Source organism: Bos javanicus, chromosome 10 (genome assembly GCF_032452875.1).
Source record: "Bos javanicus breed banteng chromosome 10, ARS-OSU_banteng_1.0, whole genome shotgun sequence".
NCBI classification, from domain to species: Eukaryota; Metazoa; Chordata; class Mammalia; order Artiodactyla; family Bovidae; genus Bos; species Bos javanicus.
This window is the reverse complement of record NC_083877.1, coordinates 75370276-75398109: the sequence shown is the minus strand read 5'-3', so window position 1 is coordinate 75398109 and position 27834 is coordinate 75370276. Positions and strand designations below refer to the sequence as shown.

General features: G+C 40.1%; 1 protein-coding gene across 5 annotated transcripts in view; it reads left to right on the top strand.

Moving 5' to 3' along the window:
* WDR89 (WD repeat domain 89) overlaps positions 1 to 27309 on the top strand; it is a 49109-nt gene extending 21800 nt beyond the window's left edge. For 3 of the 5 annotated variants that reach the window (XM_061429083.1, XM_061429084.1, XM_061429082.1), the window contains one exon: positions 25043 to 27309. In XM_061429083.1, the coding sequence (XP_061285067.1) occupies positions 25073 to 26233 (1161 nt within the window). In that variant the 5' untranslated portion in view covers positions 25043 to 25072 and the 3' untranslated portion in view covers positions 26234 to 27309. Of the gene's footprint in view, positions 1 to 16295; positions 16433 to 25042 lie in introns of all 5 variants that reach the window. The other 2 variants (XM_061429081.1, XM_061429080.1) reach the window with 1 other exon arrangement.
* Positions 27310 to 27834: the final 525 nt, after the last annotated feature.

The window sequence follows — 27834 nt, the reverse complement described above, 5'->3', positions numbered from 1 at the left end:
CAGGGGCTGCTCCTGTCAGTGCTCCATCCCACTGCAATTGAACAGGCCCTTCCCTAGAGTAGTATATATGTTCAAATAGTGGGAGTCTTAAGTAAACTGCAGTGTAAACTGCAATGTGTCCCTATTTCTCAGCCCATATTTTTTGATCTGGACCTTTTGTAAGGCAAATGTCTGCTTCTTAGTGATTTGGGTCCCGGACATTTATTGGGATGAGATTTTCTGGAGAAACACAGTGCTGCCATTTTTTTCTCTCAAAACGTGGAAGTTAAAAAAAAAAGGTGGAAGTATCTCTTGAGTTTAAGTTCAACATTCAGGAAAATTCAACCCCCATTGCCATTATTTGCATTCTACAACCCAAGGCAGTCCAAACTTTGCACTCATCTGCTCTATTAAACCCAGAATTCTCTGATCTATCTTTGGGTAAAATCCTTAACTGAAATAGGCACAATTCATAGTGCCCCTCCCATTATGATCCGGGTGGACCCCACAAAACCTCTCCTAAGAATAAACAAATACCCTATGAATAAGGAAGCGTACACAGCATAAGGCAAATTATAGAGGACTGTAAGGCCCAGGCACTTACTCTCCTTGGTACTATCCTTGTGTTAATAATACCCTTATTTTGCCTGTAAAAAGAACACCAGTGGCTGTGCAAGACCACAGGGCAATACATAGCACTGTAATTCTCTGCCATCCTGTCTTTTCTAATCCCTGCATGCTATTAGTATCCATCCATGCTGGAAGCACCTTTTACATTGTAATCAGTTTAGGCAGTGAGTTTTTAGTATCCCTGTTGAAAGGGATAGTCAGTGTCTCTTTGCCTTTACCTGAGAAGGACAACAGTACATCTGGACAGTCATGCCTCAAGGCTCTACTGAGGCCTTCTTACTTCTCACAATTTTGACAGGCTGATTTAAATGACATAAAATTCTCTAGGGGCTCCACCTTACTACTACCTTTGGATGAGCTTCTTTTTTGTTTGCCCTCCTAATACTTCTTGCAAAAAGAAGTATTTGCTGAAAATCTCAGCCCTTAAGGGACACACAGTCTTGAAGGAGAAATTACAATTTGTCCAAACTCAGGTTCAATCTTGAGGACATTTAGTCTCAAAACAGGTGCTACACGTAGATGCTGATAGGCTTCAAGGCATTTTAAACTTTTCAAACCATAAAAGCAAATGTTTCTTGGTTTTGGTTTTTTGGCCATGCCATGCAGTTTGTGGGATATCAGTTCCCCGACCAGGGGCTGAATCTGGACCTTGGCAGGGAAAGCCCAGAATCCTAACCATGAGGCCACCAGGGAATTCCCAAAAGCAAATGTTAACTGTGAGGTTTTCTTGGGCTAGCTGGCCATTGTCATAATTGGATCCCAAATTTCTTTTTGTTGGTTCAGCCCCTGTATTCCCTGCTAAAGAACACCAGCCTGACCCCATAGTTTGGGATGATCAAGATTGCTTGGCCTTTAAGATCTTGAAGGAAAGCTTAATAAGTCTACCTGCCCTTGGACACCTAAATTGTCAGCTACCCTTTTTCCTTTTTGTATATGAGAAAGAGGGGAATACCCTCAGGTTACTTACCCGAAACCATGGGGCTATCACCAACCTCTAGGTTGCGCAGCCAACAATTAGACGCAGTGACCTGAGGATACCTCCCTCCCATGCCTGAGAGCTGTGCCTGCTTCCACTCCTTTAGCGAAGGCTACTGAAGAAATTGTTATAGGATCCTCTTTAATCATCTTTGTGCCTTAGCCTGTTGAGCCTCTCTTAAATTTCATGCCACGCTCAACATCTTTCAGCGAACCATCTTACCACCTATGAAATCCTCTTACTTACCTCCCCTCGTATCACTCTTATTCACTCTTAACAGTCTCAACCCTGCTCTCCTTCTTCCCTCTTGCACTGATGAAATTCCCCATGTCTCTTTGACTTTGATGGATCACCTCTTGACCCCTCATGATGACTTACAAGAAAGATGTAAGATGTAAGAAGAAAGATGTAAGATAACTTAGAAGATTCATAAGCTCTTACCCTTTGAAATAATTACAGGACAGTCCCTGCTTTCTTTGACCTACAAATAATAAATAGGGGATACACTTCAGTTTTGCAAAGGTGTAATTAAATCCACTGAGAATAATAATATTTTCCATAATAATGCTTTGGAAAAATAATCTTTCTATGGCATGCTCCCAGGAAACAAAGATGTCAAATACCACATTTGCAGCCTGGTCTATTGGAAAAGGCATCTCCATAAAGTTTCCTTCCAACCTTGTTGGAAGGGCCCCTCACAGGTGTTGCTGACTAAAGCCTGTGTCACTAAGCTCCGAGGGGTGGACTCCTGAATTCCTGTGTCTCTTCTATAAAAAGTATATCTGCCACCTAACTGGTGATTCAGAGGTAAAATTTTCTAATGACTGAAGCCAATGACATCAGAAATAGATAGCTTTCCCGAGATAACCAGACCAGGCCTGTGTCATGCTGCTTAAAGTTCTAATGGTCCTTTCTCTGGATTTCTTGCTGCCCCCTCGTTTAGCTTTAGCACATCCTTTGGTTCCCTGCTTAGAAAAACTCCCAAGATTCTGCCAACCTTACTGATAGTTTGATTTGTGCCAGAGCTAATAACACTCATGATGAACCTGAACTGGTAGCCTGGCTATTATCCTTAGAAGGATGGCAAGGTCTCTCTGGCAGAGATGTAGTATTTTCCTTTGGTCCCTTTGAACTGTTACACATTCTTCCTTCTGGCAAATTGGCAGCAGACATTATAACATTCCACTGGGTGCCCCCCACCCACAAAGGTATACCCCTCACTCAAGTCTGGACTCTTACCCATAATCTTCCTTTGTGTTTCAAAAACGTTAATGGGACTGCTAAAAACTTTGTGGTGGGGTAACAAAAATTATAACAGTACTGGGGGATGAACAGCGGATGTCCTTCCATTCAATGGTAATTTGGTTGATAAGAAATCTAGTAAGTGGTGGGAACGTACCTTCTCTCTGGAGATTCCCCAGACCTCCATCAGAACCTCACCCACAACAATCCAACTCTCCCATTATTCCAAATATATAGAAATTTAAGATGTTCTTATAGCCATTTCCACCATGCTGACTATCATGAGCTATATGTAAATGACTCTTTTTGGTCATGAGAGCTCTTCTTTTATCAGAGGAAAAAAAATACCTGGGCTAAAGGGCCCACTTATGCCCTTTATTCAGAAAACACTGGTTATTTCTTTCTGTGTGGAAGGAATATGTGTTCCACATTCCGCCTTGAATGGAAGGGACACTGCAGAGTTGTTTCCCTCACTCCTGACGCCAGAGTCAGGAAAACCCTCCCTTCCACTGGAAGAACCCATTTGGGTTCTTTCTCCTCACAACTTAAAGGAGCATGTGAACCTTTTGTTTAGTTAAAGTTGTAAAACAGTTGTTGTGGGTTTAAAATATATCCATAAATTCTTAGATATTCTTCCTTTCAATAGGTGGAACCTAATTGTCCTACCTTAAGTGGGCTGTAGTTAATGACTCTCATCTATCAAGTAAAATGTGTCAAAAGTGGCAGTGTGGTTTTCAGGACCAGATCGTGAAAGGCATAGTGGCTGTGTGTGTGTGTGTGTGTGTGTGTGTGTGTGTGTGTGTGTGTTCTTTCTCTCTGCCTCTCTCTTGGATCACATCTTCTGGGGAAAGTCAGTTGCCACATCTTGAGGACACTCAAGCAGTTCTGTGCCGAGGTCCATCTGATCTGGAATTTAGGCAGCCTGCCAATAACCAGTGGAGAGGTGAGGCCTCATCCACAGTGAGGAAGCATTCTGGGGAAGAAAGTCCTCCAGCATCGTCAAGCCTTCCGCTGACCACAGTCTTCACCACCATCTTGACTGTAGCTTCATGTGAGACCCTGGGTCAGAAACACTCGTCTAAGCCCCTCTCTTACTCTTGGAAACTGTGTGAAATAACGCATGCTTATTGTTTTAATCTGCAAAGTTTTGAGTAATTCACAATGCAAAAAAATTAACACACCATATTATCTTTGTCATAGGGGTTTAATTTTAGTAAAATGTGAAAACTAAAAAATCAATGTGAAAACAAACAGAAAAACTAGAATGGATATAATTTTGGATGGATGCCCTCTGATAACCCTGTAGTAGTTAGAAAGGGATTTGAGTGTGTCTTTGGCTATCTTTTCCCCCTTGGGTTAAAGTAATAGACTGTGAAAAAGCAAGTCGAAACCTCTCCATAGTCATGGGAACTACCTTCAGTGCTTCTCTTAGAGCTTTTGAATAGCAGCAAACCCAGATATACAGCCTAGCAAAAGTAGTCTTACAAAACCACAGAGCCCTAAACCTCCTTACTGCACAGTAGGGAGGAACCTGTGCCTTGCTCTGGGAAGAATGCTATTTTTATGTTAACAAATAGGGAGACACAGTGCCCGAACTAAAAATGATGGACAGTATCAATCTCTTAACTGAAATACGCCAAGCCCTAGGACTTAAGATGTTTTCAAGCTATTAAGTATAGGTAGCTGGGGAAACTGGTTGAGAAGTTTGTTCCAGTCAGTAGCTATAATTGGACTTCTGACCCTGGGTATAATCCTTCTAATGAAATGTCTGCTGTCTTGTTTCAATAGGCAAATGCCTTTCTCTCAGATATACATACAGAATAAAGTTCCTAAGGCTTATCTTGAGGCTTAATTGACCATGAAACCAAATTGACTCCCTTAGAGGAGTGTGACTGAGATTCTCCATGTTTAAATGAGGCAAAAAATCAACTTGTCATGCCCTCTTCTATGGGACAGAGCATCCTGGGTTGGTCCTTTGCAGCTTCAAGGGATTCACAGCCCAACATCTAGCAACATCTCAGACTAAACAAATACCCAAGGTTGATCATCAGTACTTTTCTATGAAAGATCTTGTTCAAATGAGAAAAAAGTAAAAGGATTTTAATGTAAAATGGAACCAGAGGATATGAAATGGAGACCCATGCATGTGCCCTCAGAAAAGCAAAACTTAAAGACTGAGAGACTAATTTCCCATAAATACGTGACTTAGAGAATTATCAGTTCAGTTCAGTCACTCAGTTGTGTCCTGACTTTGCGACCCCACGGACTGCAGCATGCCAGGCTTCCCTGTCCATCACCAACTCCTGGAGTTTGCTCAAACTCATGTCCATTGAGTGGGTGATGCCATCCAGCTATTCCATCCGCTGTTGTACCCTTCTCCTCCTGCCTTCAATATTTCCCAGCATCAGGCCTTTTTCAGGTGGCCAAAGTATTGGAGCTTCAGCTTCAGCATCAGTTCTTTTGATGAATATCCAGGACTGATTTCCTTTAGGATTGACTGGTTGGATCTCTTGCAGTCTCTTATAGACTCTCAAGAGTCTTCTCCAACACTACAGTTCAAAAGCATCAGTTCTTCGGAGCTCAGCTTTCTTTATAGTCCAACTCTTACAACCATACATGACTATGTGAAAAACTATAGCTTTGACTAGACAGACCTTTGTTGACAACGTAATGTCTCTGCTTTTTAATATGCTGTCTAGGTTGGTCATAGCTTTTCTTCCAAGGAGCAACTGTCTTTTAATTTCATGGCTGCAGTCACCATCTGCAATGATCTTGGAGCCCAAAATATAAAGTCTGTCACTGTTTCCATTGTTTCCCTATCTATTTGCCATGAAGTGATGGGACTGGATGTCATGATCTTAGTTTTCTGAATGTTGAGTTTTAAGCCAGTTTTTTCACTCTCCTCTTTCACCTTCACCAAGAGGCTCTTTAGTTCTTCTTTGCTTTCTGCCATTAGGATGCTGTCATTTGCATATCTGAGGTTATTGATGTTTCCCCCAGCAATCTTGATTCCAGCTTATGCTTAATCCAGCCCAGCATTTTGCATGATGTTAAATAAGCAGGGTGACAGTATATAGCCTTGACATACTCCTTTTCCTATTTGGAACCAGTCTGTTGTTCCATGTCCAATTTTAACTGCTGCTTTTGATCTGCATACAGATTTCTCAGGAGACAGGTCAGGTGGTCTAGTATTCTCATCTCTTTAAGAATTTTCTACAGTTTGTTGTGATCCACACAATCAAAGGCTTTGGCATAGTCAAGAAAGCAGAAATAGATGCTTTTCTGGAACTCTTTTGCTTTTTCGATGATCCAGTGGATCTTGGCAATTTGATCTCTGGTTCCTCTGCCTTTTCCAAAACCAGCTTGAACATCTGGAAGTTCATGGTTCACGTACTGTTGAAGCCTGGCTTGGAGAATTTTGAGCATTCCTTTGCTAGCATGTGAGATGAGTGCAATTGTGTGGTAGTTTGAGCATTTTTTGGCATTACCTTTTTTTCGGATTGGAATGAAAACTGAACTTTTCCAGTCCTGTGGCCACTGCTGAGTTTTCCAAATTTGCTGGCATACTGAATGCAGCACTTTCACAGCCTTATCTTTTAGGATTTGAAATAGCTCAACTGGAATTCCATCACCCCCGCTAGCTTTGTTTGTAGTGATGCTTTCTAAGGCCCACTTGACTTTGCATTCTAGGATGTCTGGCTCTAGGTGAGTGATCACACCATCGTGGTTATCTGGGTCATGAAGATCGTTTTTCTATAGTTCTTCTGTGTATTATTGCCACCTCTTGTTAGTATCTTCTGCTTCTGTTAGGTCCATTTCTGTCCAAAGGACCATTTCTGTCCTTTATTGTGCCCATCTTTGCATGAAATGTTCCCTTGGTATCTCTAATTTTCTTGAAGAGATCTCTAGACTTTCCCATTCTATTGTTTTCCTCTATTTCTTTGCACTGATCACTAAGGAAGGCTTTCTTATCTCTCCTTGCTATTCTTTGGAACTCTGCATTCAAATGGGTTGTCTTTCCTTTGCTCCTTTGCCTTTAGCTTCTCTTTTTTCTCAGCTATTTGTAAGGCCTCCTCAGACAACCATTTTGCCCTTTTGCATTTGTTTTTCTTGGTAATGGTCTTGATCACTGCCTCCTGTAGTGTCACGAACCTCCGTCCATAGTTCTTCAGGCACTCTGTCTATCAGATCTAATCCCTTGAATCTGTTTGTCACTTCCACTGTATAATAAGGGATTTGATTTAGCCATACTGTTTTTGCTGACTGTATAGAGCTGTATAGAGGATTATCAGATTTACAGATTTATTGAAGCTTAACCTGTGACCTTCCCTTGTAGCTCAGTAGGTAAAGAATCTGCCTGCAGTGCAGGAGACCCAGGTTCGATCCCTGGGTTGGGAAGATCCCCTGGAGAAGGAGATGGCAACCCACTCCAGTATCCTTGCCTGGAAAATCTCAGGGACAGAGGAGCTTGATGGGCTACAGTCCATGGGGTCGCAAAGAGTCGGGCATGACTGAGCGACTAACACTTACTTAACCTGTGACCAATGAGCATCCTCCAAAACTTTCTTCCCACCTTCAAACCAGTGAACTCTCTGCATATCTCCCAGCTGGACTGTCCCCTTTTGCACACTTTGTTCATAAAAGCAACCCACCCTAAACCTTAACAGGCTTGTCTGTAATTTGCTACAGCTTGGTGTCCCGAATTGCAGTTCCTCTACTGTTCCCAAATAAACTTCATTTCTGGTAACTTGAGCTTCACTTCTTTTAGATTGGCGTTTTATTTTCTTAACCAATATTCAGAAAGCAAAAGTTTTAAGTTTTAATTAAGTCAAGCTTTTCTTTGCTGGTTTGTGCTTTTGTATACTAAGAAATCTTCACCTAACCCAGGGTCATAACTTCCCTACTTCTTTCCAAGAAGTTTTGTAGTTCTTGCCCTCACATTTAGGTTTATGACAATTTTAAGTGAATTAATAGTCCTTGTTCAGACCTCTCCTTTATCTGATATTAATAAGCCACTGCAGTGTTGGGTTGTAAGTTAGTATGTTGTTGTTGTTTAGTCGCTAAGTCTTGTCCAACTCTTTTGCAACCCCATTGACTGTAGCCCACTAGGCTTCTCTGTCCATGGGATTTCCCAGGTGGCTCAGTGGTAAAGAATCCACCTGCCAAGGTAGGACATGTAGCTTCAACCCCTAGGGTGGAAAGATCCCCTGAAGGAGGGTATGACAATCCACTCCAGTATTCTTGCCTGAAAAATGCTATGGACAGAGGAGCCTGGTGGGCTACAGTCCATGGGGTTGCAAAGAATCAAACACGACTTAGGGACTGAGCCTGCAGTATTGGGATGCCGGAGGGCTTTCCTCATTGTCCCTCCTCCACTCATAACTTTAGGCAGGCACTGCTGTGCTGTGCCAGATAGGGGATTTCTCACCTCACCCTTCCTCCTTCAGCAGTGGACTTGTTCCTTTTTACTCAGAATGAGAATCTTGATGGAGGCTGAAGGTCATTCTCCTCCATGATGGCTTGTTTTTTCAAATTTGTACACATCTGTGTATCATCACCACTCAAAAGTCCTCTTGCTCTCTTTCTCAGTCTGGATCCCACCAAAAGATAAGCAGTATTCCAGTTGCTACCATTACACATTTGTTGTTTCTGTTCTTAAACTTTGTGTCAGTGAAATCCTGTAGCACCCTGTTCTGCCAGGCTTCTATCATTAAACATTTCTGAGGTTAATCCACCTTGTTGCACATACTGGTGGTTTGTGGCTTTCTGGTTTCTTTGCTGTGTATAATTCTATTATATTAATATATCAATACCACAATTTATGAGCTTCCCAGGTGGCGCAGTGGTAAAGAACATGCCTGCGAATGCAGGAAACATAAGAGATGCAGATTTCCCTGGGTCAGGAAGATCCCCTGGAGGAGGGCATGGCAACCTACTCCAGTATTCTTGCCTGGAGAATCCCATGGACGGAGGAGCCTGGCGGGCTACAGTCCATGGGGTTGCAAAGAGCTCGACACTACTGAAGTAACTTAGCACGCACATACGCTCCACAGTTTATAAAGACTATTTAAACAATTGGATGATTAATTATCTAATTAATCATCTTTTAATTTCCTAACTCCTAAAAGTAACATGCCAACGGTCTATCCGCCTTGTCCCTGAGGCCAGAAACCTAAGAGTCATCTTTGACTCTTCTCGTACTCCTCTTGAAGTTTAATGAGAAAATTCTGTTTATTCCTCTTTTGTCATTACAGCCACAATCCAGCCACTTCTCCCTATTTTCGTATCTCTTGTCCACAGTTGTGCATCAAGGCTTTTCACTGCCTCATTCTTACCCAAAGGTGTGTTCTCCAGGCTGAGCCAGCCAAGGAATCGGTCACAAGCGATTCTCAGCTGCCGTCAACCTGCAGTGGCTTGCTTCCATACCTGAGAGTAAAAGCTGAAGTCCTTACCGTGGCCTGCAAAGCTCTTCTCTGACTCCAGCTACCTCTTCAACCATAATTCCCACGCCAGTTTCTTTCCCTGATGCAGCTTTAGCTGCTCCGGCCCACCTGCTGTTTTTCTTTGCCCAGGAGGCTTTTGGCTCACATGGTCCAATACTTCGCTTCCGAATTTTATTCTGGTCTCGGCTCAAATGTCACTTCATGAGAGAGGCTTGCCTCTAATGACCAAACCTAAAAGGCTCTTCCTGGGACTCCCCTGACAGTCCAGGGATTAGGTAGGACTTCACCTTCTAAGGCAAGGGGTTCAGGTTCCATCCCTGGTCAGAAAGTTAAGATCCCACGTGCCATGTGGCCAAAAAACCAAAACGTAAAACAGAAGCAGTACTGTAACAAGTTCAATAAAGACTTCAAAAATCATCCACATCAAAATAAAAATCTAAAATAAAATAAGTAAAAGGCTCTTCCTGTCTCATGTCCTGACTTACACATTATTTTTTATGATACTTATCCCTGTTTCCATTAGGACTTCCCAGATGGCGCTAGTGGTAAAGAACCTACCTGCCAATGCAGGAGACATGAGACGCGGGTTCCATACCTGGGTTGGGAAGATCCCCTGGAGAAGGCAATGGAAATCCACTCCAGTATTCTTGCCTGGAAAATCCCATGGACAGGGGAGCCTGGCAGGGTATAGTCCCCAGGGTCTCACAGAGTCTCACAGAGTCAGACACGACTGAGGAGGCTTAGTACGCACACACGGTTTCCATTATAATCATCTACGTATCTGTCTGTCTCCTCACCACCCTCTTTTGAGAGCAGGGACTTTGCCTGTGTTCTTTGCTAAATCCATTGTGTTTTAGGCCTGTCATATCAGCCATTCGAGAATTATTTCTGAATTACTGAATAAGGATTTAATGATATTGCTTATCGGTTTCTAACTGTAACAGTATTCAAAAGACTGGTTCTTTGATGTTAACATCGTTCTATTGTAAGCCATGATTCTTTTTGTTCTCCCTCCTATCTTCCTTTTTCTTTTTGGAGTTTTTAAAGAGAACATTTACTTAATTTTTAAAAGCATCTATTGAGAATTATAAAAAGAAGTCGTAAACATAGAGTACCAATTCAAGATTTGAACTCTTCCACGTTGCTACTGTCTGTTCCAATTAAGACATCTGGTGATTGGGGAAGTTTGGTTCCTCTCTGTTTGATTCACCAGCTGCTTGTTCTGGAAGGGCAAAGGCAATTTATTGTTGTTGAAAGAAGCTGGGTGTTCATAGACTTACTACGGAGGATGGAAGATTTATTTGAGAAGCTGGACACCTCAAGATGTTACTGAGAAAAATGTCTGTTTTTTAAAAGATACTTTGAATGTTATATCTGGAAGCTGAAGGATAATCTCATACTGCTTGAGGGAGTGTATGTCATTTGTTCCTACCCCCTCCCCCCTTTCTGTTGGTAACAAATTCCTGCACTTTAAAAACTGTGCTCTCCCTAAGAATTTTAGTGTATTTAATGCATGTAGTACCATATGTTGCTGCAGGCAGTATCTTGAACATTCGTGTGAATAAGAATAGCATATTCAGCCTCACTAAGCCGGATTAATTTACAAAGACATTAAGTCTCAGTCATTAATGAATGTGATATTTGAAATTACACTGAAATTGTAGCAGATGTCAGTTTAGCATACCTTCCATTAAATATGTAGCACTTCTGCCCGATTTAAAACAAATGGTTGACAACATAGAGGATTGAATGTGGTGGGAGGTAGGAGGGAGGTTCAAGAGGGAGGGGACGTATGTATGTCTATGGCTGATTCATGTTGACATGTGGCAGAAACCAGTATTGTAAAGCAATTAGCCTTCAATTAAAAATAAATTTAAAAAAAATTTAAAAAATAAAACAAATGGTTTCTTGATCAGATCAGATCAGTCGCTCAGTCATGTCCGACTCTTTGCGACCCCATGAATCGCAGCACGCCAAGCCTCCCTGTCCATCACCAACTCCCGGAGTTCACTCAGACTCACTTCCATCGAGTCAGTGATGCCATCCAGCCATCTCATCCTCTGTCGTCCTCTTCTCTTCCTGCCCCCAATCCCTCCCAGCATCAGAGTCTTTTCCAATGAGTCAACTCTTCTCATGAAGTGGCCAAAGTACTGGAGTTTCATTTTTAGCATCATTCCTTCCAAAGAAATCCCAGGGCTGATCTCCTTCAGAATGGACTGGTTGGATCTCCTTGCAGTCCAAGGGACTCTCAAGAGTCTTCTCCAACACCACAGTTCAAAAGGATCAATTCTTCGGCACTCAGCCTTCTTCACAGTCCAACTCTCACATCCATACATGACCACAGGAAAAACCATAGCCTTGACTAGATGGACCTTTGTTGGCAAAGTAATGTCTCTGCTTTTGAATATGCTATCTAGGTTGGTCATAACTTTCCTTCCAAGGAGTAGCGTCTTTTAATTTCATGGCTGCAGTCACCATCTGCAGTGATTTTGGAGCCCAGAAAAATAAAGTCTGACACTGTTTCCACTGTTTCCCATCTATTTCCCATGAAGTGATGGGACCATATGCTATGATCTTCGTTTACTGAATGTTGAGCTTTAAGCCAACTTTTTCACTCTCCACTTTCACTTTCACCAAGAGGCTTTTTAGTTCCTCTTCACTTTCTGCCATAGGGGTGGTGTCATCTGCATATCTGAGGCTATTGATATTTCTCCCAGCAATCTTGATTCCAGCTTGTGTTTCTTCCAGTCCAGCGTTTCTCATGATGTACTCTGCATATAAGTTAAATAAACAGGGGTGACAAGATACAGCCTTGACGAACTCCTTTTCCTATTTGGAACCAGTCTGTTGTTCCATGTCCAGTTCTAACTGTTGCTTCCTGACCTGCATTCAGATTTCTCAAGAGGCAGATCAGGTGGTCTGGTATTCCCATCTCTTTCAGAATTTTCCACAGTTTATTGTGATCCACACAGTCAAAGGCTTTGGCATAGTCAATAAAGCAGAAATAGATGCTTTTCTGGAACTCCCTTGCTTTTTCCATGATCCAGCAGATGTTGGCAATTTGATCTCTGGTTCCTCTGCCTTTTCTAAAACCAGCTTGAACATCAGGAAGTTCATGGTTCACATATTGCTGAAGCCTGGCTTGGAGAATTTTGAGCATTACTTTACTAGCGTGTGAGACGAGTGCAATTGTGCGGTAGTTTGAGCATTCTTTGGCATTGCCTTTCTTTGGGATTGGAATGAAAACGTAGTTTAAAACATACACACAAATTTCTCTACATTTGTTATATAAAAGTTTTCTGAGAAATGTTCAGCTGACATTAAACCAATGTTGCTTTTTATCCCAAGATATTCTCTAGGATATATTGGTAATGCATATGAGTGACTGTTCTTTAATGTCCAGTATAGTACTTTTGTTTGGAGAAGGAAATGGCAACCCACTCCAGTGTTCTTGCCTGGAGTATCCCAGGGACGGGGGAGCCTGGTGGGCTGCCATCTATGGGGTCACACGGAGTCGGACATGACTGAAGTGACTTAGCAGACTTAGCAGCATAGTACTTTTGTAACTACCATTAGATTTTTCCCGTTTGCCATCGACCTTGCCAGTAGCACATGTCATGAGACATCAGCAGTTACTTCTTCCAAATTCTCTGCTAACACCTCTTCCCTTAAAAAAATAAGTATAGTGTATGTTTATTATACAGATAACATAGCCTACGGAGAAGGAAATGGCAACCCAGTCCGGTATTCTTGCCTAGGGAATCCTGTGAACCGAGGAGCTTGGTGAGCTGCCGTCTGTGGAGTTGCACAGAGTCGGACACGACTGAAGCGACTTAGCAGCAGCAGCAGCAACATAGCCTACACCTATTTCTAAAAAATCTGCTAAGTGCTTATGATAGAGACAGTATAGTATAGGAGTTAATTGTATGTATGGGCTCTGGAACAAAAATACTTGAGTTCAGAAGCCAGCTTTTTCAGAACCTCCCTCCCGCCTCCCACTCCATCCCACCCTCTAGGTTAGCTGCATGTTAGCTGTGCTTTTCTTATCAATTTAATGAACATAATAGTACTTATGGGATTATATCATCATTGTTAAAAATTTTAACAATATGGAAAAAGTACTGAAGAGAAGGCAACATATTCCCTCCATACACACACACATACATATACACATGCACTCCAGATACTTGAAATACATTTTATGAACATTATTCCAAGACCTTTCTTGTGTATATACAGATAAGCTGAACAGAAGCATGCATGAATAGGAAAATTTTTATTAAATATAATATTTACTATTTATATAATATTTATTATTATATATTTTCTGTGAATAGTATTGCATTTAACTTGGGTTTAATTAAAAAAAAATGAAAGAAATAGCTAGAATGTTGGTGTTTCTTTGATATGAGTTCCTTTGCAAATTCCCTTTGAGTTAACCCAAAGAAAAGATGAATGATATTAAAAATTGGAGTCATTATGCTGTGGAGTTTTTCAAACTACATCTTTCAGGTAGCGTCTACATTGACGATTAACTGATGCAGGCAGATGTAGGTTTTTCTATTCTGCAGTTAGCCTTTCATGTGATGATTGGCAGAATCAGACTCCTTTCATTTTATGACTCAACCACTCTTTTTTTTTTTTTTGGTCGCACTGAGCCTTTCTTGCAGTGTTCGGTTTCTCATTGCGGTGGCATCTCTTGCTGCAGAGCACAGATTTTCAGTGTGCGGGCTTCAGTAGTTGTGGCACTCAGGCTTAGTTGCTCTGTGGCTTGTGGGATCCTCCTGGACCAGGGATCGAACCCGTGATTCCTGCACTGGCAAGTGGATTCCTATCCACTGCACCACCAGGGAAGCTTGACTCAACCATTCTTTAGGGCCTTGGAATCCTCTGCATCCAGCCAGCAGGTGGGTGAAGAGAAGGTGAAGAAGGCATCACCTTTTGATCACCTGACCCAAATACAACCATTGCTTCACTACTACTGGCAGAAAGTCATCACAGGCTAGGGCTGAGGCAATCTTTGCTGGGGGACCTGGACTCTTTTCCCTTCTGGGATGCCGTGAATGTCCTGTACCAAATCGCAGGTATATCTATTCCTGTGGGCTGCTTCTCATGTCCTAAACTCAGTGTGGAGACCTTAGAAATATAGTAGGCAGCCCTCCTTCACCCTTCTGTACCCTTCACATAGCCATGATACATTTGTCAAAACCAGAAAACAATGGTATAATACTATTGACTAAAGTACAGAATTCATCTGGATTTAACTGGTTTTCCCACTGATATGCTTTTTTTGGTTAAGAATCTAATCAAGAATACCACCAATCTAATCAAAAATACCACCAGTCTCTCAGACCTTCCTTCTTTCTCATGACTTTGAAATTTGAAGAGTACTAGCCACATATTTGTAGGTTGTCCCTCAGTTGAGTTTGATGTTTTCTCAAGAATAGGCTGGGGTTATGAATTTTGGGGGCTTCCCCAGTGGCTCAGGAGAAGGCAATGGCACCCCACTCCAGCACTCTTGCCTGGAAAATCCCATGGACGGAGGAGCCTGGTAGGCTGCAGTCCATGGGGTCGCTAGGAGTCGGACACAACTGAACGACTTCACTTTCACTTTTCACTTTCATGCATTGAAGAAGGAAATGGCAACCCACTCCAGTGTTCTTGCCTGGAGAATCCCAGGGATGGGGAGCCTGGTGGGCTGCCGTCTATGGGGTCGCACAGAGTCGGACACGACTGAAGCGACTCAGCAGCCAGTGGCTCAGCAGTAAAGAATCTGCCTGCATGTTAATGTATGGCAAAACCAGTACAATATTGTGAAGTAATTAGCCTCCAATTAAAATTAAAAAAAAAAAAAAGAATCTGCCTGCAGTGCAGGAGCCACAGGAGACACAAATTTGACCCCGGGGTTGGGAAGATCCCCTGAAGGAGGGCATGGCAACCTACCCCAGTATTCTTGCCTGGAGAATCCCACGGACAGAGAAAACCAGTGGGCTACAGTCCATAGGGTTGCAAAGGGTCGGACACAACTGAAGTGACTTAGCACTCAGACACGTGAAGTTTTGAGAAGAATGTCACAGAATGTCATCACATCACATCAGGGGGCAAGTGACAGCAACATAATTTACCACCAGTGATATTAACCTTGATTGGTTTTTAAGGTGGTATCTTCTGGTTTTCTCTGGTTAAAGTCTCTTTTTACTCTTTCCTTACTCTGTTCTTTGGAAACAAATAATTAAGTCCAGCCTATACTCTAGGAGAGGAGAGTCATTTATTTTTATCAATACGGATTCATGGCTATTTATTCTTTTTTACCTAACCCAGTGTTATTTTGCTGCTCAAATTGGTCTAGAGTGACCAATGGGAGATCATAGCTCTTGCGTCTTTTTTTTTTTTAATCACTTCTTTACTTTTGGGCACTATTTGTTGCTTTAGGCTCATCTTCTAGTTCCCCTGTCTGACACCTAGATTCAGGCCATTTTCCCAAGAAGATCAAAGGGTATTTTTAATAGGATAGATATTAAACCTCTCTAATTGGTACCTAACTTAAAGAATCTTGGAGAAGTTGACTGAGAACTTGAGTTTCACTTCAGTGAAAGTATATTTTCTTCTAAAACATATTGAAGTTCATTTACTATTTAGAAATGTATTTTTCATTATGAAATGAAAAAATCTTAAAAAACACTCACTCAATTTGATATGTCAATGGTTTGTTCAGAATTGAGAGTTATTGGTTTGATATTTGTGTTCATGAAATTTTGGGTATTGATTCATTTTTTAAAGAATAGTTTTAATATAAAAGTAACAGACTGCTTTCATTTTTTTTAAAGCTGTACAATGGTAGTTTTTAAAACGTGAATGTGAAATGAAATAAGGCAAATCAAATGAAAATTTATTAGAAAGGAAATCAATATTTGCTTTTTTTTTATGCCAAGAATTATGTTCACTACATCCTTCTGTGTTCCATGATTTCTTATGTCCTTGTATCATCACTGTATATTGTAATTGTTTCCTGGTCTTTCTCCCAGCCTTTTGAAGACAGCAAGTGTGTTTCTCATCTGAATCTCCATCATTTAGCATTTTACTTGGCTATAAAAGGCACTCAATATCAAGAATATCCATTTCTATCCCCATTTTAAAGATGAAGAAACTGAGGCTTACAGAGGTTAGGTTAATTTGTACAATGATGACTTTGCTAGTTTGTGGTAAACAAGGATTTGAACTTAGGATGTTTTATTCTTAAACATATTGCTTTTTTATTGTACCACATTGACAGACTATTGACATGCTGGAAATTAATTCACTGCATTATTTCCAAATTGACAATCTCTGAAAGTATTCATAAGAAACATAACATTTGACACCTCCTGCGAGAGGAAAGGGGCTTGAGGACAGAAATGTTCTGGAAAGACATTAGTTTTGGAACCTTTTGAATTTTGAACTGTGGGGCTATTTTAGATATTCAAAAATAGATTAATTTAAAAATACACAGAAACTTAGCAGATAGAGTTTTATATTAAGTTTTAAAATATTGTATCATTTCACTGGTTCATTTTTTGTTGTTGTTGTTGATGTCTTTAGAATCAAGGATCCTACCAGTATTACTTGGCATAGATTTTTATAGTCTTCTGACAATTCCTTTTTGTATCCAGTTTTTTCCCTTTTATTTTTGGGAAAAAAAAAAAACAAGTAAAAAGGTAGGAAAGGGAGAGGATAGAATGATCAAAATCCCTCTGTTTAAAATGAGTGAAATTTGACTTTTTAAAATATGTTTCCTAAGTCTTTCTTTTAGAAGCCTCTTACATTAAGTCAGAATAATAAACAATGAAATCTTGGTAATAAAACCCAAAAGTAGGAAGTCAAGAAACACCTAGAGTAACAGGCAAATTTGGCCTTGGAATATGGAGTGAAGCAGGACAAAGACTAATAGAATTTTGCCAAGAAAACGCACTGGTCATAGCAAACACCCTCTTCCAACAACACGAGAAGACTCTACACATGGACATCACCAGATGGTCAACATTGAAATCAGATTGATTATATTCTTTGCAGCCAAAGATGGAGAAGCTCTATACAGTCAGCAAAAACAAGACCAGGAGCTGACTGTGGCTCAGATCACAAACTCCTTATTACCAAATTCAGACTTAAATTGAAGAAAGTAGGGAAAACCACTAGACCATTCAGGTATGACCTAAATCAAATCCCTTATGATTATACAGTGGAAGTGAGAAATAGATTGAAGGGACTACATCTGATAGATAGAGTGCCTGATGAACTATGGACTGAGGTTCGTGACATTGTACAGGAGACAGGGATCAAGACCATTCCCATGGAAAAGAAATACAAAAAAGCAAAATGGCTGTCTGGGGAGGCCTTACAAATAGCTGTAAAAAGAAGAGAAGCATAAAGCAAAGGAGAAAAGGAAAGATATAAGCATCTGAATGCAGAGTTCCAAAGAATAGCAAGAAGAGATAAGAAAGCCTTCTTCAGCGATCAGTGCAAAGAAATAGAGGAAAACAACAGAATGGGAAAGACTAGAGATCTCTTCAAGAAAAGTAGAGTTACCAAGGGAACATTTCATGCAAAGATAGGCTCGATAAAGGACAGAAATGGTATGGACCTAACAGAAGCAGAAGATATTAAGAAGAGGTGGCAAGAATACACAGAAGAACTGTACAAAAAAGATCTTCACGACCCAGATAATCACAATGGTGTAATCACTCACCTAGAGCCAGACAACCTGGAATGTGAAGTCAAGTGGGCCTTAGAAAGCATCACTACGAACAAAGCTAGTGGAGGTGATGGAATTCCAGTTGAGCTATTTCAAATCCTGAAAGATGATGCTGTGAAAGTGCTGCAATCAATATGCCAGCAAATTTGGAAAACTCAGGAGTGGCCACAGGACTGGAAAAGGTCAGTTTTCACTCCAATCCCAAAGAAAGGCAATGCCAAAGAATGCTCAAACTACTGCAAAACTGCACTCATCTCACATGCTAGTAAAGTAATGCTCAAAATTCTCCAAGCCAGGCCTCAGCAAAACGTGAACCGTGAACTTCCAGATGTTCAAGCTGGTTTTAGAAAAGGCAGAGGAACCAGAGAGCACTTTGTCCTTTCTTGGTTTTCATGGTGGAAGAATAAGGCTCATGGATTTTAGCCAGTGGTTCAGTATTAGGCTTCTCTGGTGGCTCAGAGGTTAAAGCGTCTGCCTGCAGTGCAGGAGACCTGGGCTCAATCCCTGGGTCGGGAAGATCCCCTGGAGAAGGAAATGGCAACCCACTCCAGTATTCCTGCCTGGAGAATCCCATGGACGGAGGAGCCTGGTGGGCTACAGTCCATGGGGTTGCAGAGAGTCAGACACGACTGAGCGACTTCACTTTCACTTATTATAGCCTTTTTCCATGTTGGTGTGTTTTTTGGCAATCATCCTGCTCCCTTTTTTCTTCATCTGCTTATGCTGATGTGTAATTCCTCCTCTCAAAGCCTAATAGGCATATTCTTTAATTAAAGTCAACACTAATATTTTAGTACTTACACAGAAGAATAGCATAGAATTGAAATGAACACAGGTTCACAGGTTTTGAAGTTACAATTTGGATTTCAGATCAAACTCCCCCTGTATTTTCCGCTTATTACCTGTGAGAGCATTGGCAAGTTACTCAGTTTTTCTGAGCTTCAGTTTCTTCTGTGAAATGGTGATAATAATGCCTATCTCATAGGGTTAAATGATTAAGATTAAAAAAAAAAAATACTAGATGTAAGTTTCCAGCACACAGTCTAGCATTTGTTGAACTCCAATTATGATTGTTTTCTTCTCTACAAGCCTCTGCCGTCCTCGCCCACCTTGCCAGTTGTTTTAGTATTATTGTAGTTATGTTATTAATGTGGATTGTGTTGTTGTTAAAGACCATCCCGGAATGACTTTTCTCATTTAGCTTCTCCCTACATTTAGGACATTAGCTGAATCTCTGCATTTTACCATCATCAGAGTTCCTTGTGGTCAATGGGCAATATTAAGTATGAGCTGTGGGGAATTGGATTTTCTGACCCAAGTCTGATAAATTGTTTCAAAAGAAAACTAGTCGTTTATCCAACATATAGTTTAAATACAACTGTTATTCTTTAGTAGAAAACTGTAATAGTATTTGTTGCTTATGCTGTCAGATCTTTCAAGTATGATGAACATTCATACTGGAAAGATAGAAATGCATCTATTTCTAAACATACTGCTCATTTCTGACTTCCTACACAATAATACATGGCCAAGGATTTTTAGTATATTGCCTTTTGTAATCAATAGTTTCTAAATAGGTATAAAATGTGTGTTTTCTTTTAATACTTTTTTCCATCTTGTTTAAATGGGAAAGAAAACTACTTCCTCTTCCATTATCTGCTTCCCTGTGGCTCAGCTGGTAAAGGATACGCCTGCTATTCAGGAGACCTGAGTTCAATCCCTAGGTTGGGAAGATCCCCTGGAGAAGGGAAAGGCTACCCACTCCAGTATTCTGGCCTGAAGAATTCCATGGACTTCTTCTGTAGTCCATGGGGTCGCAAAGAGTTGGACACAACTGAGTGACTTTCACTTCCATTATGGAATTATTTAAGCTAGCTAGGCTGTCCCTCAGATTTCATATTCAAACTTGGTCAATTCAAAAATAAGAGGAATGCCTAGCTGCAGTTAGATGTATTTATAATGTACTTTATATATAGAAATAACACTTTATTGGGTTTATTTTAATAGGAAATAAAATGAACATTTTGATTGATAAAGATAACTTAACTCTTACTAAGGCAAAAGCCCCAGAAGAAATACTTAATGTTTAGGGATGTTGTTATCAAGTAAATCAGCTCTCAGTTATCTAAGGACTGTTCCTCAGATTAGAGATTAATGAGCATTTTCCATCTAGTGTGTTTCAAGATGGCTTAATGAAAACGTTTTAGCCAACATGGCTTTAGACTCTACTGAACTTCCTTTATCTGGACTTCTCCTCCTCATCTCTTCTCCGTATTGGGAAAGTACAAAGTGCAGTGTGATTTAAGAGGTGGTGGCAGTAACTGCCTTCCCTTCTCTTTCTGTTCTGTTCTCTTTGGGCTTATCTTCATTCCTCTTCTTTTCTCCTCCCTATTCTTTGCTTCAGTATTCTTTTCTGTTCTTTTCTATTTGTGCCGTTTTTCATTTGTGTGTGTGCATTAGTATAAGAAAGGCGTCCTCAGCTCTCACTAGCCTCTTGAGATCTAAAATGCTGACTTAGCTTCCTTTTATGTATCTAACAGAAACAAATAGGGAAAATATTAAAATTATGGTTAATCTTATTTGTTTTCTTTATACATTTTTGTTAGGTTGAACCGTATAAAGTTGTCAATATTGTTTTAATCTCCAGAAATAGATTGAACCTTATACTTCAGTTAGTAGCATGCAGCAAAAGATTTGAAAAGGGATTGGATGAGAGCCTGAATAGGAGAATTGGATATTCCCCAGAGATTCTGGCTTAGGTAATTGAGTAGATGAGAGTGTTGTCATGGTGCCAATACCATCGACCAACATGGAGAACATTGAAAAGCATAATTTGGTTTTACTTTTAAGGAGAATGTTTCATGGAGGGGAAGCATAAATAATCAATTTAACTTGGAGTTGTAGTGGGATTCAAGGAGAGATGGCTAGTTGACACTTGGAAATACGGACTTGTAAATAGATGAGCTCATTGGCATGTAGGTGGCACTTGAAAACATGAATTTCAATGAGGTTACTAAGTGAGAAGAAAAGAGAGACTATGGCTTATCTTGAGGAATGGGAAGAGAATCATGCAAAAAAAAAAAACCTCAGATAAGGGCATACACAGAAGTAAAAAGGTTTATTTATCATTTTACAATGATTCATTAGTGTGTAAAATTAAGATTAACTGTGTAACCTTGGAAGTTATATTTCAAATATGGCTCATTTGCATAGGCATATTAATGTGTTAAAACGTAAGTCAGAGGTTTTCATCTTTTCCCAAGGAGGTTAAAGTAATATTTTACTTTATTGGATGAATGAATATAAGCTCTATAATACTGAGAGCATTGTGGGATCTACCTGTCTTCTAACATCTTTCTCTTTTTTTGAAGCACTGTACTGCATTTAAACGGTGTGTCAGGTGGAACACTACTGAGATTGTTACCATTACTGCTGTCTTAAAATGTTGGTTTGCTGTAGCATTCCATCTGGGCCTCACTCTGCCTGCATCATCGATCCCAGAATCCTTTGGATTAAAGCCTTGTAGGGGACTGTTCCAACGCGAAACAGACTCTCTGGGCAACACTGTTGGGGGGAGGAGTACAGCACTGCTATATTGCTTGGGGGTAGCAGTGCACAGCCGTAGTCCTATAACTTACTGTTAACTTAAAAGTCACATTCAGCTTTCTTATTGCTTAAAATTCTCATCAATCTGATATTTCATAGGCAGAGATCAATATGAAACAGTAGCAAAGAATTCTTTTGTAATCTTATTAACACTTTGATTATTTCAAGAATGGGTAGTTTTTTTTTATCTGGAATTAAAAAGGATTTTTTCCTTGAAGTGTGTAGGCAGTATACTCTTAAGTGAACATACATTTTAGGACCTATTTGAATAGCTTGTAGTAAAAAAAAAAAATTATGTTAAATAATGTTTCTTTCACAAATATAAAGTCTTTATATTTCCTTTTTGTGCTTTATTTAAAGTACTGCTAAAGAATGCCATTATGTTACTAATTTCCATAAGCAGAGCTCTCCCTGCAAACATACAGACATATGAGATATCATTTTAGGTTTATTCTGCTTCTCCTGAAGCTCTTCAGCTCTTTATGCATGAAAGCTGAATCAATTATTCATTCATTTATTCAACAACCATATTGATAACAAAAAAAGCAAGAAAATCAGGTAAAATCAAGTTTTTCAAAAATATTGAGTGAAAAGAGCAAATTGTAGCAAAGATAACATATAAATGTGATGCCATTTTTAGAATTTCTTAATCAGAAGTTGTATCTATCGTTTCATTTGTTTAAATAAAAAACTGAGGCAAATATGGCAAAATGTTAACATCTGTTAAATCTAGGTAATCCAGTATTTGAGTATGTTTCCTTTTTTCTACACTTCTGTGTACATTTGAAATAGTTCATAATTAAAGCATTTTTAATTTTTTATTTAACAAAATGGGCAATATGATAGGGATTGACCAGCCACTTCAGGTTGGTTGATCAGGGAGGTTCTCTCTGGGGAGGTAACATATTGAGACCTGAATAACAGGCAGGAGTTAATCACACAAAAAATGTACAGATAGTATTCCAGACAGAGAAGTAGCTACTGCCACAGTCCTGAGACAGAAGCATGACGTGTTCAAGGAGAGAAGGCCATTTAACCTATCTGGTTATAAAACCAACAATTATGCTGTGGAGGTAAATGATCTTCTAGTCTCTGAATACTTAAAGGAAGCTCACTATTTTCGGACTTAGTTTATTCTTATACAGAGTTGTTCCATGTAGGGACTTACAGACTAATCGTGATAATGACATATCGAAAGCACACAGAAGCTGGCCTGAGGAGTTTCTCAGTGGTCAGGTCAGAGACAGTTTGAGCACCAGCAACTTAAGGAAGTGATCAAAGTTGTTATTATGAGCCTCTATGATGTGATGCAGTAAGAAGTCCCCAGCATCACATAACAGAGAAGGTGATGGCACCCCATTCCAGTACTCTTGCCTGGAAAATCCCATGGATGGAGGAGCATGGTAGGCTGCAGTCCATGGGGTTGTGAAGAGTCGGACACAACTGAGCAACTTCACTTTCAGTTTTTACTTTCATGCACTGGAGAAGGAAATGGCAACCCACTCCAGTGTTCTTGCCTGGAGAATCCCAAGGACAGGGAAGCCTGGTGGGCTGCCGTCTATGGGTTCACACAGAGTCGGACACGACTGAAGTGACTTAGCAGCAGCAGTAACAGCAGCATCACATAAATTGTATCCCTGATAACAATGTTAAACTGGAATCTAATCTCAAAGAGGAGACAATTAGAAAAATCTAGAATATAGGACATTTTATGAGACAACTGGCTGGACTTTTCGAAAAATTCAATGTTAAGAAAACAGAAGATTGGGGAGGTTCTCTGTGTCAAAGTATTTAGAAGTGAGATGATATTTTGTCTGCAGTTCACTTTCAAATAGCTCATCAAAAATGCATGTGTCTGTGTTTATAGAGATAGAAGAAAACAAGTTGGTGATCCTCGGAGGTGAAAGACTGTGTATGTGTGTGGGTGTCCATTGTACTATTCTTTCAACTTTTGTTAAGTTTTAAAATGTTCAAGATTTAAAGCTGGAGAAGATGCTTATTCTTCTTTTGAACCTCAATCCAGCTTTTAATATTTTTTGCCTGTTGGTTTAATTGTGCTGTTTGGAGCCACTCGGATAGATTTGCATTCTCTACCATGTGGTGTTAGTGTTATTGGTAATGGTGATCCTGGTCATTTTTATGTAACATTTGTTGAATGCATACCATGATATGCCAGACACATAATTTCAGTTAATCTTTCTAACCACTCTTGAGTTCATATTCATTTCTCCTTGTAAAGATGAAAAGACAGACAGCTAAAAAGCTATCATTAAAGCAACAGAAAAAAAAAAAGCATTTCATCTTACGAATGAAAATGTGAATTTGTGAGGCTGGCAAGAATATTCATTTGGTGAAACCAAGATAGAAAAACTTGGGATAAAGTCACTAGACTTTATGCATATTTTTCTGGCCTGGAACTTGTTCTATATACAACCTACCATTGAGAAGCAATCTGGTGTGGTGGTGAAGATCACCGTTTCTGAAGCCGGAATGCCTGGGTTCAAATTCCAGCTCTACCATTTGCAAGCTGCTCCTGCCTGAGAAGCACATCTCTGCAATTCCTACTGGGTACCTCTATTAGCTTTTTTTATCACTGCTGTAACAAATTACTGCAAAATTGGTGGCTTGAAATGACATACATTTTTTATAGCTCTGGAGGTCAGAAGTTCAAAATGGGTCTCACTGGGCTAAAATCAAGGATTAGCAGAGTTGCACTTTCACGTGGAGGCTCTAAATGAAGCTATTTCCTTGCCTCTTCCACTCTCTAGAGGCCACCCAATTATTGGCTTCCCGCGCCCAAACCAGTAATGTATCTCTCTGAACCTTTCTTCCACAGGAACATCTCCCATTGATTCTCATATTCTGCCTGCTTCTACTTTTAAGGGCACTGGTGATTACTTTGGGTTCACCCAGATAATCCTCAATAATCTATTTTAATGTCAACTGATTAGCAACCTTAATTCCATTTATGACCTCAATTCGTCTTTGCCATGTAACCTAACATACTCATAGGTTCCTGGGATGAAGGCATGAACATCTTTGAGGGACTATATTTCTGCCAACACATCTGTGTTAGATTCTATAACTGTATAAGGTAGCTGGGGCCAGGAGAAGATGATCCCAAAGTAGAGATCCTGGCTAATGCTGAGGACCATGAGTAGGACCAATAATTAGGTTTGAGCTGAAAGGAATTACTAAGCAATGTATGTACATGTACATACATTTTTATAATCTCTTACTGGCAGTAGATTCAGTATATAAAAAGTGGTTGAATTAGAAGGAAGCAGCTGAGTTTTAGTTACATCATGGTAGGGGAATGATTAAAATATTAGATTTTATTTCTGTTTTCTTGTGCCAGCTCTCAGAAGGAAATGTTCTTGATTTAATTACAATGTAGAGACACTTTGGGTTTAATTTCAATTTTTGTTTTTATTACAGATTTTTACTACCCTTGGATGCACTCCTGATATGGAGAAGATTGAAGAACAATTTGCCAACTTGAACATTGTTAAACGTTCCTCAGAAACTAAAGAGCCTACTTACCTGCTTGGCATAGACACATCAAAGACTGTACAAACAGAAAAAGGAAGCTTGGTTGCTGTTTTGTGTTCTAACGGATCAATCAGAATACATGATAAAGAAAGGTTAAATGTAATACGAGAATTTAGAGGGTATCCTGGACTTAATGGAGTCAAGTTTGCGAATTCCCATGACAGTGTGTATTCCTCATGCACTGATGGCACTGTGAAGTGTTGGGATGCTCGACTGGCCAGTGGAAAACCTGTCCAGCTGTTCAAGGGTTACCCTTCCAATATTTTTATCAGTTTTGATATCAGCTCTAATGATCATGTCATTTGTGCTGGTACAGAAAAAGTTGATGATGATGCGTTGTTGGTATTTTGGGATGCAAGAATTAATTCTCAGGACATGTCTACTACCAAAGAGCCACTTGGTGCATATTCAGAGACACATAGTGATGATATCACTCAAGTACGTTTCCATCCCAGTAATCCAAACATGGTAGTCTCAGGTTCAACTGATGGCCTGGTAAATGTATTTGATATTAGCGCGGATAATGAAGACGATGCACTGGTCACAACCTGTAACTCAGTTTCATCAGTAAGTTTTATTGGTTGGTCTGGGAAAGATTATAAACAGATTTACTGCATGACACATGATGAGGGATTTTGTTGGTGGGATCTTAATCATCTGGATACAGATGAACCAATTACATGTTTGAACGTTCCTGATGTCAGAGAAGTAATTAACGTGAAAGAAGGGATTTTGGACTATTTGATTGGTGGCCTATATCATGAAAAGACGGACAAATTGTTTGTTGTCGGAGGGACAAACACAGGAATTATTCGCATAATGAACTGTATGACATCAGGATTGGTCCATGTGACCAGCCTTCAAGGAGGGCATGCTGCTACGGTCCGGTCCTTCTGTTGGAATATGCAGGATGATTCTTTGCTAACTGGAGGAGAAGACGCACAGTTGTTACTTTGGAAACCTGGAGCAGTAGAGAAGACATTTACAAAGAAAGACAGCATGAAAATAGCATCCTCTGTACACCAGCGAGTTCGCGTTCACAGTAATGATTCTTATAAGAGAAGAAAAAAGCAATGATGTTACATTGGGCATTTACTTGATAGGTTTTATAGTTGCAAATAATTATTTCTGTGTACTACCTGTGGTAGACATGTTAAAAGCTCATATATAAATAAAAACAAGCCAGTTAGCAAACAATCCTGGGAAATGCTGAGAATGGTTTAATTCAAGTCTTCGTGTATTCTAAAATTATTTTTTTAAAGCTGCCAGTTGAGTATATAATCAGTGAGTTGAAAGTAAAATTACATTCCTCATTTTAAAAACCCATCTGTTGAATTAGTAAATGTTGGGTTTGAAGAAATAGCTTTGATAAGGGTTTTTTAGAAGTAGATGGCTGGTGTGACTTTTAAAAACAGGTGGTTTGGGTTGTATTTTTTAAGCTCAATTTTTTACTTTTTTAATCATCTTTATTATTTATAAAACCAAATAAGACTTTTTTCTTTATTTGAGAAGCCCCCACTTGCTTAATACATGTAGACTACACTAGCATTGTAAGTTGAGTTGCAAAATCATGTTCAACTCTTTGCGACCTCATGGACTGCAGCATGCCAGCCTTCCCTGTCCTTCACTGTCTCCCAGGGTTTGCTCAAATTCATATTCATTGAGTCAGTGATGCTATCCAACCATCTCATCATTTGTCATCCTCGTCTCCTTTTGCCTGCAGTCTTTCCAGCATCAGGGTCTATTCCAGTAAGTCAGCTCTTTACATCAGGTAGCCAAAGTATTAGAACTTCAGCTTCAGCATCAGTCCTTCCAGTGACTATTCAGGTTGATTTTCCTTGACTGGTTTGATCTCCCTATAGTCCAAGGGACTCTCAAGAGTCTTCTCCAACACCACAGTTCAAAAGCGTCAGTTCTTTGGCACTCAGCCTCCTTTATGGTCCAACTGTCACATCCGTACATGACTACTGGAAAAACCATAGCTTTGACTAGACAGACCTTTGTTGGCAAAGTGATATCTCTGCTTTTTAACATGCTGTCTAGATTTGTCATCGCTTTTCTTCCAAGAAGCAAGTGTCTTCTAATTTCATGGTTGCAGTCACCATCTGCAGTGATTTTGGAGCCCCCAAAAATAAAGTCTGTCACTGTTTCCACTTTTGCCCCTTCTATTTGCCATGAAGTGATGGGACTGGATGCCATGATCTTAGTTTTTTGAATGTTGAATTTTAAGCCAGCTTTTTCACTCTCCTTCCTCCAGCCTGGCATTTCACATGATGTGCTCTATATATGAGCTTCCCTTGTAGTTCAGTCTGTAAAGAACCTGCCTGCAGTGCAGGAGACCTGGGTTCAATTTCTGGGTCGGGAATATCCCCTGGAGAAGGCAGTGGCAACCCACTCCAGTATCCTTGCCTGGAAATCTCATGGACACGAGCCTGGTGGGCTGCAGGCCATGGGGTCACAAAGAGTTGGGCACTACTGAGCGACTAACACTTACTCTATAAGTTAAATAAGCAGGGTGACAATATACAGCCTCGTCTTACTCCTTTCCCAATTTTGAACCAGTCATTTGTTCCATGTAGGATTCTAACTGTTTCTTCTTGACTTGCATACAGATTTCTCAGGAAACAAGTAAGGTGGTCTGGTATTCCCATCTCCTTAAGTGTGTGTGTGAGTCACTC